Source organism: Castor canadensis, chromosome 17, assembly GCF_047511655.1.
Source record: "Castor canadensis chromosome 17, mCasCan1.hap1v2, whole genome shotgun sequence".
NCBI lineage: Eukaryota > Metazoa > Chordata > Mammalia > Rodentia > Castoridae > Castor > Castor canadensis.
In genome coordinates, this window is record NC_133402.1 from 49,166,256 (window position 1) to 49,184,474 (window position 18,219).

Genomic DNA, 18,219 nt, shown 5'->3' on the forward strand with positions numbered 1-18,219 from the left:
CTGTAATCTCAGCACTCAGGAGATTAAGGCAGGATTCTCTTGAGATAGAGCAATGAACCAAAAAGAAAAAAAAAAAAATATATATCCAAAATCTCATTTTGCCATATACTCCTCAGACCTTTTGTAGCCAGACTATTTAGGTCTCAACTGTCTAAACCTAGACAAATCACTTAACCTTAGTTTTTTTTGGCTTAAAAAAATGTAGAAAAAATAGTGCTTACCTCAAAATTAACATAAGGATTAAATATATATAAAAAAACTTAGAAAAATACTTGAGGCAAACACGCAGCTCTATGTAAGTATTAGTGAATTTTACTAAAATCATTGGGGGGAAGAGAATTGAATAGGGCCTTCAATAACTAAGCCACTACTAAAATTCAGAAGTCAATTCTCCACATTTTTTCATGAGTTATTTATTTAAGAATTGGGCTGAGGCCCAGCATGGAAGCATGTGCCTATACTCCCAGCACACAGGAGGCTGAGGCAGGAGGAATCAATTACAAGATCAAGACCAGCCTGGGTTACACAGTGAGACTGTCTCAAAACCCAAACAACAACAACAAAAAAACTGACCTGAAGAGGGGATAGTAATTCAGTTACCTAAGGGATAATCCTGCAATCTATGGACACTGAGTAACCTGTCCATCTTGCCTTTGCACCATCCTTGCTTGACCACCTCCAGAACAAAAGCTACAGCAGATGAAAGAGTAAAATAAATTAAGTTGAAGCTTCTTGCCAAAATGACTATCAGTCAATTTGAAATGTCTGAAAAAATTATCTGTTTCTCTAAGCCATCAGGCTAGAAATACCATTCTTTTACTATCCAGATGCTCTTCCTTATGTCACAGATTTCAGGTAAGGGGGCAATTAGCTCCTTTCCTCCTCTTGGCTGTAAACTCCAGGCAGACAAGACTGCGTCCTGGTTCTCTCTAAATTGTTCACATATAGCAGGTGCTTCTTAAACACCTGTATTTAGAACAGGAACAAGAAGAATTATGATTCCTTTTTTCAGTAACACCTAAAACTTACAACCATAGATTATATAATCTAGTTGTATACATTGGAGAAAAGATGTTTACTACTTTTCCCTAGAAAATAGTATACACCTTGGGGGAGGGGGACCCTACACACCTGAGGTAATAGTGAAACCAAAGAAAAAATATATCCTTACTGCTATTAATTTACTGGCATTATTTCTGCGGGGTACCATGTAAGTACAGAACACAAATTGAACTTGGGGGGTAGGGGGCTTGTGGAGTGGCTCACATGTTAGAGTGCCTGCCTAGCAAAACCTAGCAAACTCGAGGCCCTGAGGTCAAGTTCCAGTACCACCAAAAAAAAAAAGAAAAAAAAATTGAACTTGGGTCCTTTCAAGCAGAATAGATCCATCAATAAATCTTATATAATGATACAAAATATATTGTGAATATATTTCTCCACAAATAAAGACCACTACAAGGATGGGCATAATGGCTTAAACCTGTAATCTCAGGTACTCAGGGAGGTGGAGATTAGGAGGATACTGGCTTGAGGTCAGCCCAGGCAAAAAGTTACCAAGACTCTAATCTCAATTAGCCTGGTGTAGTGGTGCATACCTGTGATCCCAGTTAGATGAGAGTCTAAAAGTAGAAGGACTGAGGTCTGAGGCTTCCCTGGCCAAAATGATGACTCCCTCCCCAAAAGTTAACAAAAGCAAAAAACGGGCTAAGGATGTGGCTCACGTGGGACAGTGTCTCCCTAGTAAGCACTGAGTTCAAACCTGCCAAAAATAAAGAACATGTAATACTTTATTCTATCTGAAATCAGAATTTCTAGACCACTTTCTTAGGAGGCCTCCACTTCTTCTCAGGAAAGCCCTGTGGACGGTCTTTCGTCTTCTGAAACTTAACACTCTTTTGCTCCCTTGCAACATCTTTTTTCACCACCTCCCTTAACTCAGCTTTCCCTTTCTCCCTGCTGCAGGAGCTTTCAATTATCTTCCCTCAGGGTAGAAAATTACATCTGCTATGAGACTTCAAAATCAAGCTACCAATGTCAGCAGCTCATATAAATTAAAAGAACATCAAGGCCAAGCATACTGTCTTTCCATTAGATTCAGATAACTGACACAAAAGCACTCACTCACCACACTGGTACAGAATGTGCCAAAGCTTCCCTTGGTTAACAGTGTCAAGGCTACAATTTCCTTAAGAAGGCATCTCTCACAATAAAGACCCAGTAATAACTAGATGTGGTAGCCTATGCCTGTTATCCCAGCACTAGGAAAATTGAAACAGGAGGAATGTTGAGTTTGAGACCAGCCTAGGCTAACACATAGCAAGACCCCGCCTCAAAAAATTTAAAAAAAAAGAAAAGAAAAATAAGGATCTAATAGTATTACAAGGTTCACAACATGCAGGACTCTAGTATTTAATCACATATAACCTTCTGCTCTGCAAGGAACAAAGGAGAGATTATATGAGAAACTACCATACTGGCACATAACTCAGTTTTTCACTTCTAATGTAAAAGAACAACAAGGCTGGGGCTGTAACTCAATGATAATGCTTAGATCCCCAGAAATAAAAAACAAACAAACAAACAAAAAACCCAGCAAAGGTCAACCAGCACTTACATTTCCAAAATTTATTTTCTTCAATGACTTGCATTCCCATAAAATACTAAAAAATGTTTGAATCTTCAAGACTGCCAGTACTAGAATCATAGCTACTGTGTCAAAACAATTTTTACAAAGTAAACAGAGCCCGGCACAGTGACTCACACCTATAATACCAGCTACTCAGGAGGCAGAGATGGTAGGATAGAGGTCTATGAACAGCCTGGGGATATAGGTGGGGCTGAAGTGGCAGAGCACAAGTCAAAGCTTGAGCTCAAACTCCAGTATCACAAACACAAACACACACACACACACACACACAAGTAAAGAGAATCATGAAGCAAAAAAACTTTTTTTGTCTCAATTCCAAGATAATAAATGAGTACACCCCAATACAAAGAAACAATGCAGCTACTGAGCTGAAAAACATTCAGAAAATGGCTTCTCAGTGAAGCCAGTCTCTAAAATACTTTCAGTAACCTAAGTCTCTTCTTCAAATTTCAGAAATTCAGGTAGAGCAGATTAAGCATCATATCAGCTATACGACATGATATAAGATAACTATGAAGGAAAATGTCATCAACTTCTTGTCTTAGAAACAAGTATCTTCAGTCCTCAGTCCTGAGCTACATCCTTGACACTTCAGTGTACATTTTGTTGCTGGTTTTTTTTGAGACAGTGTCTCACTATGTTGCTCAGGCTCTCCTGGAGCTCATTATGTAGCACAGAGTAGTCTTAAACTCAGGTCCTCCTACCTCAGTTTCCAGAGGTGATGTGATTATAGACATACCTGGCTCTCAGTGTACTTTAATAGAAATACTTAACAGTATTTTGAATGAGATGATGCAAAAGTCTAATTTAATTTTTTTCCAAAGACAAAACAACTCTACAACTTCTTGAATTACTGAAATTTGTTTGCCCAAACTGAAACATCACTGTTATTATATACAGTGATTTATTTTATATAAATAAAGTTTCTAAGCTTTATGTGTGGATTCCACTGATCCTTCTGTAACCATGGTATCTTTTAAAAAAAAAAAACATGTAAACATAGGAAGAGATTTCTTGTCCAAATTCTACATTCAAAGTTTGGGTTTTTAAAATATTTAATGACAGCAGCCAACACAATTTCTACTTATATATTCTGGTATCATTTAATTATATATTAGGAAGAAAAATCTGCCAAAAAGATGTATCAGGCCAGGTGACAGTGGCTCACACCTGTTATCCTTACTACTTGAGAGGCTGAGATTGGGAGGATTGCAGTTCAAGGCCAACAGGGCAAATAGTTTACAAGACCCCCACTTTGCAAGTGCAAATCCCTGAGATGCCCCAGTCCCACAAAAAAAAAAAAAAAAAATCAGAATGCTAACAGTAGTTAGCATAGATAGAATCAAATGATTTGTGTTTCTTCCTGTTTAATATTCTCCTATAATTGCCACAAGTTATGTTAACTAAAAAGGTAAATAAAAGTCATCCTTTTTTTTCTGCACAAAGGTTATACTGCAATAACAGTAACAAACATACATTCTTGTTGAAGGAATAATTTTTCCTCAAAAGCTGAAACTCTTAAAGACAAACAAAACCATCAAACACCAAAAATCCACATGGTAATGACACTGTTAACTTCTTCAAAATGCTACTCAACAAGACACAAAGTCTGAGCCTTGGTAACTGATAGAAAATGGAGAAACCTGATGATACCACCTTCCATAACCTCCAAAGAGATAAAAGGTCTCTTTTAATTAGGGCCAAGTCAAGGTCTTACTGAAGAGCAGTAACGAAATTAATTAAAATACCTTTAAAAAACCTGAAGCAGTGGGGATATCTAAGTGCTTTCAATTTCTTGGAGTTGAAAGACACTAATAACGGAAAAAGAAAAAACACTAGAGCTCATAAAGAGTAAACAATCAGTAAAAAAGCATTTACTCCTAAATCCTTCAAGTATGGCTGCTTTGTAGAATAAAGACAAATCAATCCATCAACAGATTCAGGAGATTTTCACTAGGCCCAACTAATCATAGAAATCTGCCCAGTTACTTGGTTCTACTGAAGCTTACTCATAGCACAATGTCTGATAAAGAGCAATTCCTTAACACATACGCTATTATTTTATCACTAGAAAAAATGGTACAATGGGGAAAGATCACTTTAAAATAACAATCACCTTCAAAGGTCTGATTGCTTTTTTCCATTTAGGTACTAAGGGAAGATGATCTAAGTACTCACCAGAACCACTCCTTTTGGGGTCACTTATCTCTGATGCCTCTTCCAGACTCCCCAAACAGTTCTGCAGAACAGGTCTTGAATTTGTGATGGACTAAGGGAAAGTAGCCTGAGATGCCTCACAAGAGTCCTGCCTCTTTTTGGGTCTTAACCCCTTCTCAAAGCTTGCATCTACTCTAGCAATGGTTCCTCATAGCTTAGGAAGTCTGGTTTGAAGAATATTTTCACTTCTTAAAATTCCATTTTAAGAAGTTATACCCATATTTGTCCTAACACAAGGAGTTATTTCAAAAACCAAATGGAAAACCTTCCTATTCTTACAGAAATTTAACCCCTTACAAAGTTTGTGATAGAAATTATCCTGTTAGCTGGACAAGGGTGACTCATGCCTATAATCCTAGCTACTCAGGAGACAGATATCAGGAGGATCACCAATGGAAGCCAGCCCAGGGAAATAGTTCACAAGACCCTAACTCGGAAAATACCCATCAGAAAAAAGGGCTGGTGGAGTGGCTCAAGTGTAGAGAGCCTGCATAGCAAGCATGAGGCCCTAGATTCAAACTCCAGTGCAGCCAAAAATAATTATTCCATCTGTCCCATGCCCTTACTGAGGAGTCCCTAATTTAGGGGCATTTTCATTATGGTTTTTCATCATTTCTTAATAACACAACTTTCATGTACACACTGAAAATTTGTATTCCTACCAAATACTGATGAGCTATCAATTGGCATTAACTACTGAAGTTGAAAATACCCATTCCACAAAACTAAGCATCACTAGGTGTGGGACATACATGTATGTGTAAAAGGTACTTATACAAAATTGTTCATAGTAGTATTACTCACAAAAAACCAGAAGCAATTTAGATGTTTATCAACAGAGGAATGAATAAATTATGGTACTCTCATACAAAAATATGATAAAGAAACGGAATTAATTTTGGCAGAATACAACATGGGCAGAGTTCAAAAATATAATGGTAGGAGGAAGACAATAAAGCATGATTCCACTTATAGAATTCAAATAAAAAACTGGACACAAAGATGGTAAATATAAAAAGAAAAACAAAGAATGGGATCAACACACAAATCAGAATAGTAGTTGTATCTAGGGATTAAGAAGTGGTGATCAGGAAGGGACCCACAAAGGGCTCAGGGGTGCTGAGAGAATTAGTTTTACTGGGTTCACTTTATAATTTCTCATTAAATTGTACTCAGATTACATCTGTGAACAGAATATATAAAAATATTACACAAATAAAAAAAATAAATAAAGCATCAAGTTTTCTGCCCACTGCCCACCAACTCTACCTATATCTTTGCTCTGGCCTAAACAGTGAGATCCCCCTTTCAGCAAAGTAAAGCAGCCACATCAGTTTAGTAAGAGAAATCACAATCCAAGGCTGGGGTAGCAACTCCGTGGTAGACTGCATGTGCTAGGCCCTAGATTTAATCCTCAGCACCAAAAAACAACCCCCCCACACCCAGCCGAGAAATAACAATCAACTATAACAGGGGGAAAAAAGCAAAGGAAGCATTTATTTGAAGCCTGAGAGGACTTAAAACATCTAGAACAAAATGCAGGGTAAAGTAACAGAAAAGAACAGGTGTCTATGTAACATCTCATTCTGAGGCCAACTCAGAAATTTTTTAAAATTTCAAAGGGTGGCCCTTTGAAAGCAGACAAGCAAGAAGCATGGCACAAGTACAAACCATAACTGATCAAATTAAAAGAGAGCATGCAAGCTTAAAGGAAGACATCCCTAATTGTAAAACTGCCATAAAGGAGTTCCACCACATCCAAAGGCCCTGACTGTGGTTATATTTTTGGAACAATTCAAATTTACATACATTAACCACTATTTGATATTTGTTTGAAATGGCAACATAAGCTTGTAAGAAGATTGGAACTGGAGAGGTATACAAATAATTCACAACAAAGGACTAGAAGATAGCTAACAAATCTTAGTTGATGAGTTTATAGAATTATTCACAAAAATCAACAAAAGATCTCAATTTAGTTCAAAACAAAGATAATTCAGAACAAGCAGGCCTAAAAGGTACAACTTATGTCACAGTTCAACCTGACTGCTTTTTTTGGGAACTATTTAGGTCCTGAGCTATGCTTTGCTAGGCTAAAACCTGCAAGTTACATTGACTTACATTTTAAGAGAACACTGTACAAGCAACAAATTGAGGCTGGATTCAAAGATACAGGCTCCCACATCTTCAATTTTCTAGCACCTAGCAGTTTCTGGCAGACAGTATCCAGAGTGATTGACAGGATTTGTAATGTTTCAATATTTCCATAAAAAAAAAAAACTGCACACATACTTCCAGCATATGAACAATTTAACTCACCAGTCACCATGTTGCATGTATTTCTGCTGCTTGTCCTGAGTTCTTAAGACTTCTAACATTCTGAAGAAGATAGAACAAAGAAGTTCCTTCCATCTTCAGCCTCTTTTTAAAAGTTTTAACTTTGTTCTTAAAAAAATAGAGTATATTAGAAAAAATTACCCCCATTATCAAATTTGACTGCTAATTTAAGTCCTCTTAGCTTCCTTTTCCTCAACTTTAATGAAACAAGATCGTAAAGCAAACTAGCAGATGTTTTTGTCTTGGAAAAAAAAAAGAGGTGAATATTTCTCTAGGACAAACCTAGAACTCCCTTGGCACCAGATCACAATGGTGGGAGGAAAAAAGAGCTGGAAAAGATTTCAGTTACTTTACTTTTACAGTGATATACGGACAGGATTTTAGGAACTTCTACCGAAGACTTTTGAAATAAGCAAAGCACTGATTCTCAGGTGATCAAATTTTTCTGGGTAACTTTTTGGTTAAGGTAAGAGTGGGACCTTAGTCGAAGAGACTAAAGTAAGCCCCTCCTACCCACACAGAAAAAACAAAATTGCTGCATTTTAAGGATTAAAAGTGTCATTATAGAGATCAAGAGTTTTATATCATCTACATAAGAGGATCCCCTTCCGGAGCGCACAGAGGTGACGTGTATGAATTGCGCTTATGGAAGAATGGTTTTCTAAGCAAAGGAAAGCAGGTACTACTGAAGGCCCTTAATGTAAACCTTCCTTTCCAGGCACAAAGCCCCAGTATAAGCTTAAGAAACCAGAGGGGCACCCAGTGCCCTCTCAGGCCAAAAGGACTCGGTTTCCGAAGCAAGGCAGCACCCACCCCATACATGGGCCTCAGGTAACAGCATTCTTCGAGAACTAGCAATATCGCCCGCCTCGTGAGAAGCGGAGCCGCAAGCCAGACAGCAAAGCCACTAGGTTTCTCTGCAGGCCCAGGCCACGGCTGTCCAGGGACGTCACCAGAGCAGGAAGGGCCCAACCCCAACCTTCCCTAGCCTGCAAGCCGCCCGCCGCGCCTTGGCTCAGAAGGAGCGTCCTGCGCGTTCTCGAGGCGGCACCGTCAACCAACAGCAGAGCGCGCGCCCCAAAACTGAGGGGGAGGTGGAAATCGCAGGCGGGCGCGCGCCCGGGAAGCCGCTCTTGCCCATGGACCACAGCTCCTAGAGCGGAATACCCATATCGAGAACGCGCACGCCGGCGGGCACGCGCACTGGGAGGCCCGCACAGCGCGCGTCCCCGCGCGCGAAAAAAAAAAAACAAAACAGGCTCCGGCGCGCGCCCGCAACAGCACGCGCTCGCGCGCCGCGCCCACCCAAATCCCAGGCCCGCCCCTCCCCCACCCAAGGGCGGGGGCACGCGCGCCCAGGGACGTTCTCCGCTCCGGAGCCGCCCCGAAGTCTCCTGGGCCCAGCCGCAAGCTGCCCGCCCGCCCCCGCCCGCCGTTGTGTGGGGTGGGCCCTCTGTCCCAGTCCTGCAGCCTCGCCGCATCCCTGTGCCCCCATCGGAGCCCTCACCCGGCGACGTCACCGCCGCCGCTGCCTCCGCTCTACCCGCCGGCCCGGCTGCACCGTCCGGGGCCCGGTTCTGCCGTCGCCGCTCCAAGACCGACAGGATTTTCTCCTCACAGCTCCCTGGGCGCCATCTTACATTCAACCCTCACAGCCAATGGGTGCCGAATACCTCTCTCGCGATAATCAGAGTGTCGGATCCCGCGAGAGCTGCGGCTGCCTGCCGGCCAAACTTAAAGGAAACGCTTCAGATTGGGGAGGGAGGCGGCATATCTGGCTTCTCGGGCTGCTCAGGCAAAGAACTGATCCCGGTTGTGGGGCGGGCCACTCAGCCCACGGACGCCCCTCCATGCAGAGCGAAGCCAGGGTCTGGGTTTGTCCTAGCAGGGGAGCTTTGGCAGACTGGGTCTCAAAGCATGCTTCCTGGACCCACCTTCTGCCGCCCGCTTGAATCTCCTTTGGTCGCGCAGCCCCACGCAGGGCGGGGCCCGACACAGCTCGGCTTTTCCCTTAAGGTGGCCCCCACAAACTTCTGACCTGGGCCGAGCGTTCCCACCTGTACCCCGCCTAGAAAGCCCTAAGATTTCTGATCTCCTGGAGAACCCAGCATCTGGGACACTCACCATCTGCTGCCATCTGAGCTGGACTTTCCGCAATCAGGTCCACCTTAAAGCGGGTCTCGGGTAGACTGATGTTTGTATACAGGGAAAATGTGGAAGTCGTTAAAGCTGCAGGCACTCACCTGCAGCTTCACCAGCAACCCACAGCACCTCAGAGGACAATCAGCTTATTGTAGACCTTTATTGCCCTCCTCCCTCCCCCCACCCCCAGTCTTTGCACTTGGTCCTCTTGCCCTGGAAAACTCCATAGTCTCAGAAGTCTTTTCCTGAGTAGACCCAGTATGTAGCCCAGGCTGGGTCAGGAACCTCTTCCTAGTCTTGCATAGGCCCCAGGAAGACCTCTCCTTGTCCCTAGAAAGGACACCAACAGCACAAATGCCTTCTCTTACTGTGCCTGATACATAATAGTATTTGCTGAATGATCAGACTGGAAGCCATGCCTCTTCATATGCCTGGACACACAGGTACACAAACCTAGGTCCTTCTGTCACAGAGCTCCTAACATCAGAGCTGCACCTCTAGGGCCCTGGAGTTCCCCAGACCAGGTAAAAACCATAGTAATTCCACCCAGGCCCCCAAGCCCTTGAGAACCAAGAAGTGCATCAGCGTTTTCTAACCTGTCAGTGCCCCTGTTCTGGGAAGTTCATTCTCACAAAATGTGCACAAGCACATGCTCCCGACACATTCCCAGCATTTCTCCAGGGTTCTAGGATGCTAGAAGGGCAGACAATACACAGACTACAGGGAGACTGAACTATTCTTTATTGACATGGAGTGGGGGGGGGGTGAAAGCACCCCCAGTCTCCAGATGAGGTAGATCCACAGTGCTTCCCGTTCACACCTTTCCTGGGTCTTCCTTCAGTGTGACAGTTCGGTTGAAGATAAGCTGGAGAGCAAAGCGAGAAGAATGACTACCAACCCAGAAACAAGCCAGAAGGCCTAGGTAGTTTTCACTAGACACCTCCCCCTAACTCCCTTCTTGTCCCAAAAGAGATGAGGGACCGAGGGACAGAAGAACCTGGCTTTCAATAACTTTGTGAATTTGGGTAAGGGACTGGATGGCTTTGGGTCTCAGTTTCAAAAGGATTAAACAACTCCTAAGCCTGCCTGCTGAGGAGCAAGACAGGCAGGGTCCATATAAAATATCGTGCAGACAACTTCTAGGCCAGTTTCCTCATCAGTAAAACATCCCTCCCCATCTAAGTTTATGACAATTAACTAAAAGGATGTAGGCAGAGTGCTTTAGCACAGTGAACAGCAGCCACCATCATTGTTGTGGAAAGGGGCAGGTGGGTAAAGTCATGCACCTGTCCTTGACGGCTATCTGGATCCACAGAGAAGTACCCAAGGCGCTCAAACTGGAACTTGTCAAATGGCTTTGCCAGGGCCACAGAGCAGTCCACTAATGCTGCCTCCACCACTTGTAGTGATGCCTGCAAGCAGGGATATTAAGGCAATTATCCAGCTAGGAAGGCCCACCACCTTTACCCCATCTTCTGTGAGCCTACCGGGTTCAGGTCACTTAAGAATCCACCAGGCACCTCAGCAGGATCTTCAGGATTCTTGTGCTGGAATCTATAGCCAGAGTGAAAATCAGATTTCCCTATTTTGGCAGCGAGAGCAGGCAATACCCATCATTTTAAGTGCCCCCATTCCAACTCTTGTTCACTCACAGTCGCTCATAGAGGCGAATCTCACATGACAAGGGCTGTGACACCCAGTGAATAAAGGCCTTCGGCTTCTCTCCGGCATCAGTCCGTCTGCAGGTCACTTCTAGGCGCTCCACACAGCCACTGGTGCTCTAGGAGTGGGGAGGACTGCAATTAGACCAGGGAACCACCACCAGGACTGCTGTATTTAATTTTTTTTTTTTTTTTTTTTTTTGTGGTACTGAGGTTTGAACTCAGGGCCTCACACTTACTAAGCAGGTGCTTTACCACTTGAGCTACTCTGCCAGCCCCAGGACTGCTGTAAATCCTGATCCAAGCAAGAACTACAGTAGGAAAGCTGCAGATGCCTCTCACCTTGACAACATGCTGCAACTCAATGACGAAGCCTGTATGTCTCAGGCCCACAGGCTGGCCCCAAGCCAAGCGCTTATAGCCTGGCTCTGGCTCCTAGGGGTAGAAAGTAGGGGAGACACAAGAGTCCGCAACAAGGGTCAGACAAGTATGAGGCTTCCCTCATGCCTGGAAGGAGTAGGTTTATGTGAAGCAAGAAGGAAACGGACTGACAGAAGGAATGAGGAGATGAAAGGACCCCAGGACCAGACACAGCAGCAAATGGGATCCTCAATTCCCTTTTTACCTCCTTGAAGTCAGTCCTCTCAATGAAGACAATGGGTGCAAAAGGAACCTGGTGGAAGCCCTTGGACTCATCAGCTGGGAAATTGGGCACCTGTATGTCCAAAGGCTATAGCAGGAGACAAGCATCTGAGTCATGCCAGGCACTAGTACCCCCATGCCAAGGCACATACACACCAAGATGCTGAGGCAGGCCTACCTTGACAGCAGGAAAGTTGGTGATGACAACCTGTAGTGACTCCAGCACAGCCATGGCCCGTGGGGCTGTATCATTCAGCACATCACGCACACAGGCTTCCAGAAGATGTGGCTCCATGGTGGTCTGTGCTACTGTCACCCCAACCTGGGATGAAAGTTCATCAGTCAGAGCCACAACTAAAACTGCCACACTCAAACTTTATCTACCCACCCAGTCCACTGGGCTATACCCGGGCACAGAAGTTGTTGATGGCCTCAGGTGGAAAGCCCCGCCGTCTCAGGGCTGTGAGTGTGAAGAGCCGTGGGTCGTCCCAGTCCCTGTGAATAAGGAGGTGGTAAGAAGGCCTTGAGCAGCACATACCACTACTACTACAAACCTTTGATAAGCCCAATAGCCACACCTACCTCACAGCACCAGCTGCGACGAGCTGGAGAATCTTTCTCTTAGAGACAACGGCATAGTGCAGATTGAGGCGGCCATATTCCCACTGCACAGGGCAATACACGTCTAGTGCGTTACACAGCCAAAAGTAGGAAGAACGTCTAGGGTAGAAGAGTAAGGCTTGAAATGGTCACCTCTGGGACACAGAGAAACCACAGGGAGGGCTGCTGGAATTCCACTGGCCCTACCCACCCCATGGCCCCAGCTCCCTCACCGGGCCTGGAATTCCTTGGTGCAGAGTGAGTGGGTGATGTGCTCGATGGAGTCACAGAGGCAGTGTGTATAGTCGTAAGTGGGGTAGATGCACCTGCGGGGCAAAGGCAATGGGCCCCACTATCTAGCTCTTCTGCCCTACCCTGAGGCCCACTGCCCTGCTTCACACACCCCGCCATCCCACTCCATGCCCATACCCACCATTTGTCCCCTGTGCGGTGGTGTGGCGTATACTTGACACGATAGGCCACAGGATCCATCTTGCCATCCTCCATTACCAGTTTCATCCGCAGCGTGGCCTCACCCTCTGAAAACTTGCCCTTGCGCATTGCCTGAGGGGAGCAAGGGCTCAGGCTACCTCTAAGCACAGGGGCACTGACCTCATCCTTAGCAACCTGGACCAATCAAACCAAGCTGTCCTTCTAGGACCCTACCTCAAAGAGCAGCAGTGACTCCTCAATGGGTCTGTCCCTCCAGGATGAAGGTAGAGGGTTGTGGCCTTTGAGCTCCTCCCCTCTCTGGTGACATACATAAGCCTGACCCCTGTGGAGAAGAGGTATGAGTGCTCAGCAAGTCCATGACCTCATTAGACTACCTGGCTCTACATTATGGCTCTGACCTCACCTGTGGATGAGCTCCACAGCCCAGGCATACAGCTGGTCAAAATAGTCAGAGGCATATGTTACCTTGTAAGGTGAGTAACCTGAGACAGGATGAGACATAGTGTAAGCAGTCAGCAAGAAATACTCAATGGCAAGACCATGGCCCAAGAAGAGGCCCACTGACCACCAGCCCTGCCCAGGCTTCACCCAGTTCATACCCAGCCAGGCTACCATGTCATAGATAGCACTAAAGAACTTTGCTTCCTCCTTCTCAGGATTGGTGTCATCAAAGCGCAGAAAACAGATACCATCGTTGGCCTAGAAGAGTTGGAGTATCTGTGAGGTCCTACATATCCGTCACCACCTACAGTCTAGCTCATCAAACTAGAACATTCTGAGAGCTCTCATGTCAGAATTAAAAATGCCTTCTTTTGATACCCAACACCAAAAAGAGAAAAAAAAAGAAAGAAAATTGAAATGCCTTCTTAAGAACTTCTCTCATCTTCCTGTATCTAAATGCCCTAGAAGAGCCAGGCAAGGTGGCACACACCTGTAATCCCAGCACTCATTAGGCTGAGACAGGAGGATCATGAGTTGGAGGCCAGACTGGGCTACATAGAGAGACCCTGTCTCAAAAAACAAAAGATAAAAAGCAATAAATGCCTCAGATAAGTTATCTCTCACACCAACTTGGAAAAGACAGCATAGCCTTTACAGAGTTTTTGCCCAATAAACCCAAGGTATCTGTCACACATGTGGTTCCACCTATGACCTCTGTCTGCCTATGCACATTAGTTGACAAGGCAAGGGACACCCTTCTGGGATCCAGTCATGGGAGCAGCCAGTGGTTATCTTGCTTGCCCAAAACCCTAGACACATGCTCACCTTGGCATAACCAAAGTTGAAATTGATGGCTTTGGCATGTCCAATATGCAGGATTCCATTGGGTTCTGGGGGGAACCGGGTACGTACCTGAGATATGGGGTTGGGAGCAGAGAAATGAGGTCAGAGCTCAGACCACACCAAAGAAACAGATGCCCCTTTTCATAGAGACTATGGTAATGGGTGAGAAGGGTCAGCGTAAAAGCAGCCTAGGCACCCAAGCAGGTGCTAGATGGCATTAGCTTCCCTGGCCACATTCCCACACACCTGTCCCCCAGTGATCTCTAGGTGCTGTTTCAGTAGATCCATGGTGTGTGGAGTGGTCACATAGCCCGGGGTCTTGTAGTTCTCACCTGCCAGGATCAGAACAAAACTAATGACTGGGCTGAGGCCAAGGATCCTGACCCCGGGAGTCTGGCTACAGGAATCAATGCCATGAACCAGCCTTGCCCAAGGTTTCACTATAACTACTCACCAGGCTTGTGAAACTTAAGAGCCTCCCCCCGGAGCTGCTCCATCAGAGACAGAGTCTGGCCAGCAGTCTCACCTGCAAGACAGGAACCAAGAAAAATTGATCCTTTGGATATAGTTACCAAATCCAGTTCAGGTAAGTACCTATCTCTACTATCCATATCTTACAACTAGAACAGATCTGAGCAGGCCCCTTTCTGAATTCCAGTGACAAGAGATACAAAGTCAGAGACCAAGCCTCTGAACAAAGGTTACAAAGGAAATACCAAGAATCCCAGTCTTGAAGCAAAAGACAGGGTATGAATAAGCCAAGGGCATAAGAAACCTGCGCTGTAAGGTCTCTTCAGAGGGAATACCCAGAAGTCAGGAGATCAATGTAACAGGAGCCTCAGGCCACTGACCATTCTCTACCACATCTTTTGCAGTCCTCCGATTTGTTTCTTCCAGCCGTGTCTTCAGTACCTGAGAGAAACACCAAAATTGCATCAGAATCTTTCTGGGCAGGACCTAAGGATGAATGGGGTAAGACACTCCCTTCCCCAGCCAGGAGTCTCACCCTACCCTACTACTCCCCCAGGAGCTCTATGGGTGATGTCCAGCCTCACCTTGGGTTTCTTCTCCAGATCAGCCTCCATCTTGGGACCCAGAAGATGGAGGACCTGAGCGGAAACAAGAGTCAGGCAGGGACAGGAATGTCCTCTTTCAAGGATCACCCAACTGCCACAACTCATCCACCTAAGAGCTTTGTGGCCTGTCCACCAGCACTGCCTGGAAGAGTCTACTCAGTCCATCCCACCTCATCTTCTCAGATGATTCAGAGGGCCTAAACTGCTTCTTCCTTCCTAAGTGTCCATACTGGACCCAGGTAACATTGGCTGCCATTTACAGAGAACTATGGGCCCAGCATCAAGACAAACAGTCTACCTCAGTCATTGTCCTTTCATGATTCTATGCCAACATCCTGAAATAAAGGCCATCACATTTCTGTTTATGGGATGAGGAAATTGAGCCTCAGAGTAAAATGATTCACCACAAATAAGGCATAACCCAGAAGCTCAAATCAGGTGCTGTCTCCTCCACACTGTGTTCCAATATCTACCATCAGAATGGGGTCAGGATCTCCTCCCACTTTTATCCCTCAGCGGATTCCAGGCCCTGTCCATGCTAGGGTCTTTTCCAACTTGGGCTCAGGGAGGCACCCACCTGCATGTCCACTTCATGCTTGATCATTTTGCCATCTGCCCACTTAAGCGCAGCCCGGGCCTCTCCTAGGAGCACAGGCACAAGAAGCTACAGGAAAGCAAAAGAGGGCACTCCTCCTCCTTCCCAAGGAACCAGAGCCTGTGCCCAGCCAACATACTTTTAAGGAGCTCCTGCTTGTTCCCCCACCTTACTCTCATTTATGCCCAGAAAAGATGGTATGATTAGAGAGAACAATTAATTCTCTGCCTTAGGCTCTGCTCACCCATCAGCAGTCCCATGTTGAAATGGTACCGCTCCACCAAGAGCTGGGGACGATGCCTATTTATGGTGGCTTCCACCTGCAGAAAGTCAAACCATATGGTTCAGGAAAGGCCCTTCAGACACATTTTAGGGACCCACACTCTCATCCTGGGTCTTTCTGAGTTGAGAAGTTAAGTCATTCCTTTCCAGAGCCAGAATTGGAGAGGCAACTGATGCCTGGGGAAATACTTACAGCCTCCTCAATCTGTTCTGGGGTCACCATGACACCCACACCACACTCCTGCTCGAAGTCCACAGTGTCAATGGGATCCAGCGGGTGACTCCGCACATATTCGAGGGCAGCTAAGAAAGGAGAGGCAATGACTTTGTGGCATCTCAGCTCCGAGAGGTGTGGAGACAGGGCTCTAATCCCATAAAACCTCAATTAGTTTTGCCTCCTGAGAGGTCCTGGTATCACTCAATGGAAGCCCTGGGGGCACAGGAAAGAGGTATATGTTCTGAGGGAGACTCCTCGTCATGAGAATTCCCCTATTAATGTCACCAGAGGCCACTCCTTCTATGCCCCAGTGCCTGTCCAGAACTAGGTGTCCAAAAAGAAAGTGGGGGACTTGGTAGAAAAAGTAGGCAGGGTTCTTGGTTAAAGAGAGGGATTCGAAGTAGAATTGGTAATACAGCTAGAGGGCTTACCGCTCAGTTGGAGCTCAGTGTGGATCTTCTTACTGGCTATGTAGCTCACGAGGAAAGAAAGACGCCGAATATCCTTAAGTCGGGAGGCCAAGCCATAAAGCAGGGTCCCGGTAGCCTTGTCGATAGTAGAGCCCAGAATCTGCTGCGCCTGGGGACAGAGGAGTCAGGGGAGAAGCTCCAAGACCAGTGAGAGAGGCAAGAGCCGGATAGAGCCTCAGGTCGGAATCTGGACCCGGCTCCACGCTACTTTGGGGCGCACTCAGCAGCCCCACCCAGCGGCATAGGAGCTCGCACCTGGACCGCCGCCTCGCGCAGCTGCGTGCTCAGAGCCGCGTTCTTGAGCGTCTCGCGGGCCTTGTGCTCGCTCAGGCCGAGGCTAGTGAAAAGCGCAAGCGAGTCCGGAGCCGCCATCGCAGGGACACCGGAAACCAAAAGAAACATTGACGGAATCTGCACGTCGACATTCGCCGACTAGCCAATAAAACAACGAAGCTTTCGGGGAGAGCCAATCGTATTCTTCCTCGGTGAGAGGGGCGGGACCCTCTAGCTTGTCTACGCCATTTACGGGAGAGCGGACGAACCGGCTCTTGCGGGCACTTATTTTCCGTCTCCGTGGCCCGTGCTAGAAGAAGGGGTGGGATCTGCCGGACTGGAGATTTGCCTCTCGCCTGAAGGGAAAGCGTTCATCAGTAAGACAGGCGGAAGACGCGGGCGTGTACTTTTGCTCTCCAACTTTTCTCCTTCAACCCTAGGAATCCTACCCAATCTTGTTCGCGGGCAGCAAATGTGAGTTCCTGTCGCGTTTTTTACGTCACAGCTTTGGAGTTGTCATGGAAACAGTTAAGCAAAATGAATCCTGGGAAATCCCGGGTCCAGACTTTGCAGAGAATGTGCAGAATGGCCTATCGAGGGACCACATAAATCCGCCACTCGGACACATCCGGCCAGGAGAGGAAAGGAAAGAGTTTGAGTCAGGAGGGACCTCACAGAAGTTCTGTGGTGATTTCGTTAAAAATTTCCTACTACGCCTGGCGCAGAAGCCGGTGCTTGTAATCCCAGCTACTCGGAAGGCTGAGGCAGGAGGCAAGTCGGAGGCCTGCCTGGGACACATGAGACCCTGTCTCAAAATAAAATCTTGTGACACATTTAGCAGTTGCCAAAGCATGCAAATGTCACCACAAAGAAAGCAAATTTTACCTTAAAATTCCTCTACAGGCCTTTGAGGTTGGGACAACGTAGGATAGAAGAGATTTTAGCTATTGTGCCTTAGCACCCCGACAGGTTCTCTGAATTTCCAGGACCTGCTGGCTAAAACAGAACAATGTTTTTCAGTAGAGGGTGGAAGAACTAGCTTCTGGTGATAGGATTGTGAGGGAAGTCCCCAAATTTGGGATAGGAGCTCAGGCTCCTGGAGACCTTGGTATCGTCCATACTTCTTAATCTTCAGGGACTGGGCAGGATCCTGACTAGACTGTACCCACATCCCACCAATGACCAACTTACATGTTGGGGCCCCACATGATGGCCACATGCCAGGTTCTGTACAGGGCCACATGTTGCATCAGTATCCAGATCCAATCCTGTGTCATGATGCTTAAATGGTATCATAGAGGCACCAAGAAGCAGAGCCAACGC

The 18,219-nt window shown here is 46.0% G+C and overlaps 2 protein-coding genes across 4 annotated transcripts in view; both read right to left on the bottom strand.

The window, feature by feature from the left end:
* Positions 1–8,874, bottom strand: part of Qrich1 (glutamine rich 1) — a 36,204-nt gene extending 27,330 nt beyond the window's left edge. Inside the window, exons 1-2 of one of the 3 annotated variants that reach the window (XM_020172287.2) lie at positions 8,709–8,874; positions 7,184–7,243 (exon numbers count right to left, since the gene is read on the bottom strand). The gene's annotated coding sequence lies outside the window, so the exon portion shown is untranslated. Of the gene's footprint in view, positions 1–7,183; positions 7,244–8,014; positions 8,419–8,708 lie in introns of those variants that run through there. The other 2 variants (XM_074058904.1, XM_074058903.1) reach the window with 2 other exon arrangements.
* Positions 8,875–10,061: 1,187 nt separating this feature from the next.
* On the bottom strand, positions 10,062–17,354 carry Qars1 (glutaminyl-tRNA synthetase 1). Its single transcript, XM_020172265.2, has 24 exons — positions 16,879–17,354; positions 16,585–16,732; positions 16,130–16,239; positions 15,899–15,974; positions 15,637–15,701; positions 15,039–15,092; positions 14,835–14,895; positions 14,438–14,509; positions 14,230–14,315; positions 13,966–14,052; positions 13,299–13,398; positions 13,103–13,181; positions 12,913–13,021; positions 12,680–12,810; positions 12,480–12,572; positions 12,229–12,366; positions 12,054–12,141; positions 11,825–11,968; positions 11,630–11,734; positions 11,347–11,439; positions 10,996–11,123; positions 10,831–10,897; positions 10,630–10,755; positions 10,062–10,208 (listed from the first exon to the last, which is right to left on the bottom strand). The coding sequence occupies exons 1-24, from the start codon at positions 17,023–17,025 to the stop codon at positions 10,158–10,160; spliced, it is 2,358 nt and encodes a 785-aa protein (XP_020027854.1). The 5' UTR covers positions 17,026–17,354; the 3' UTR covers positions 10,062–10,157.
* Between the last annotated feature and the right edge of the window lie 865 nt (positions 17,355–18,219).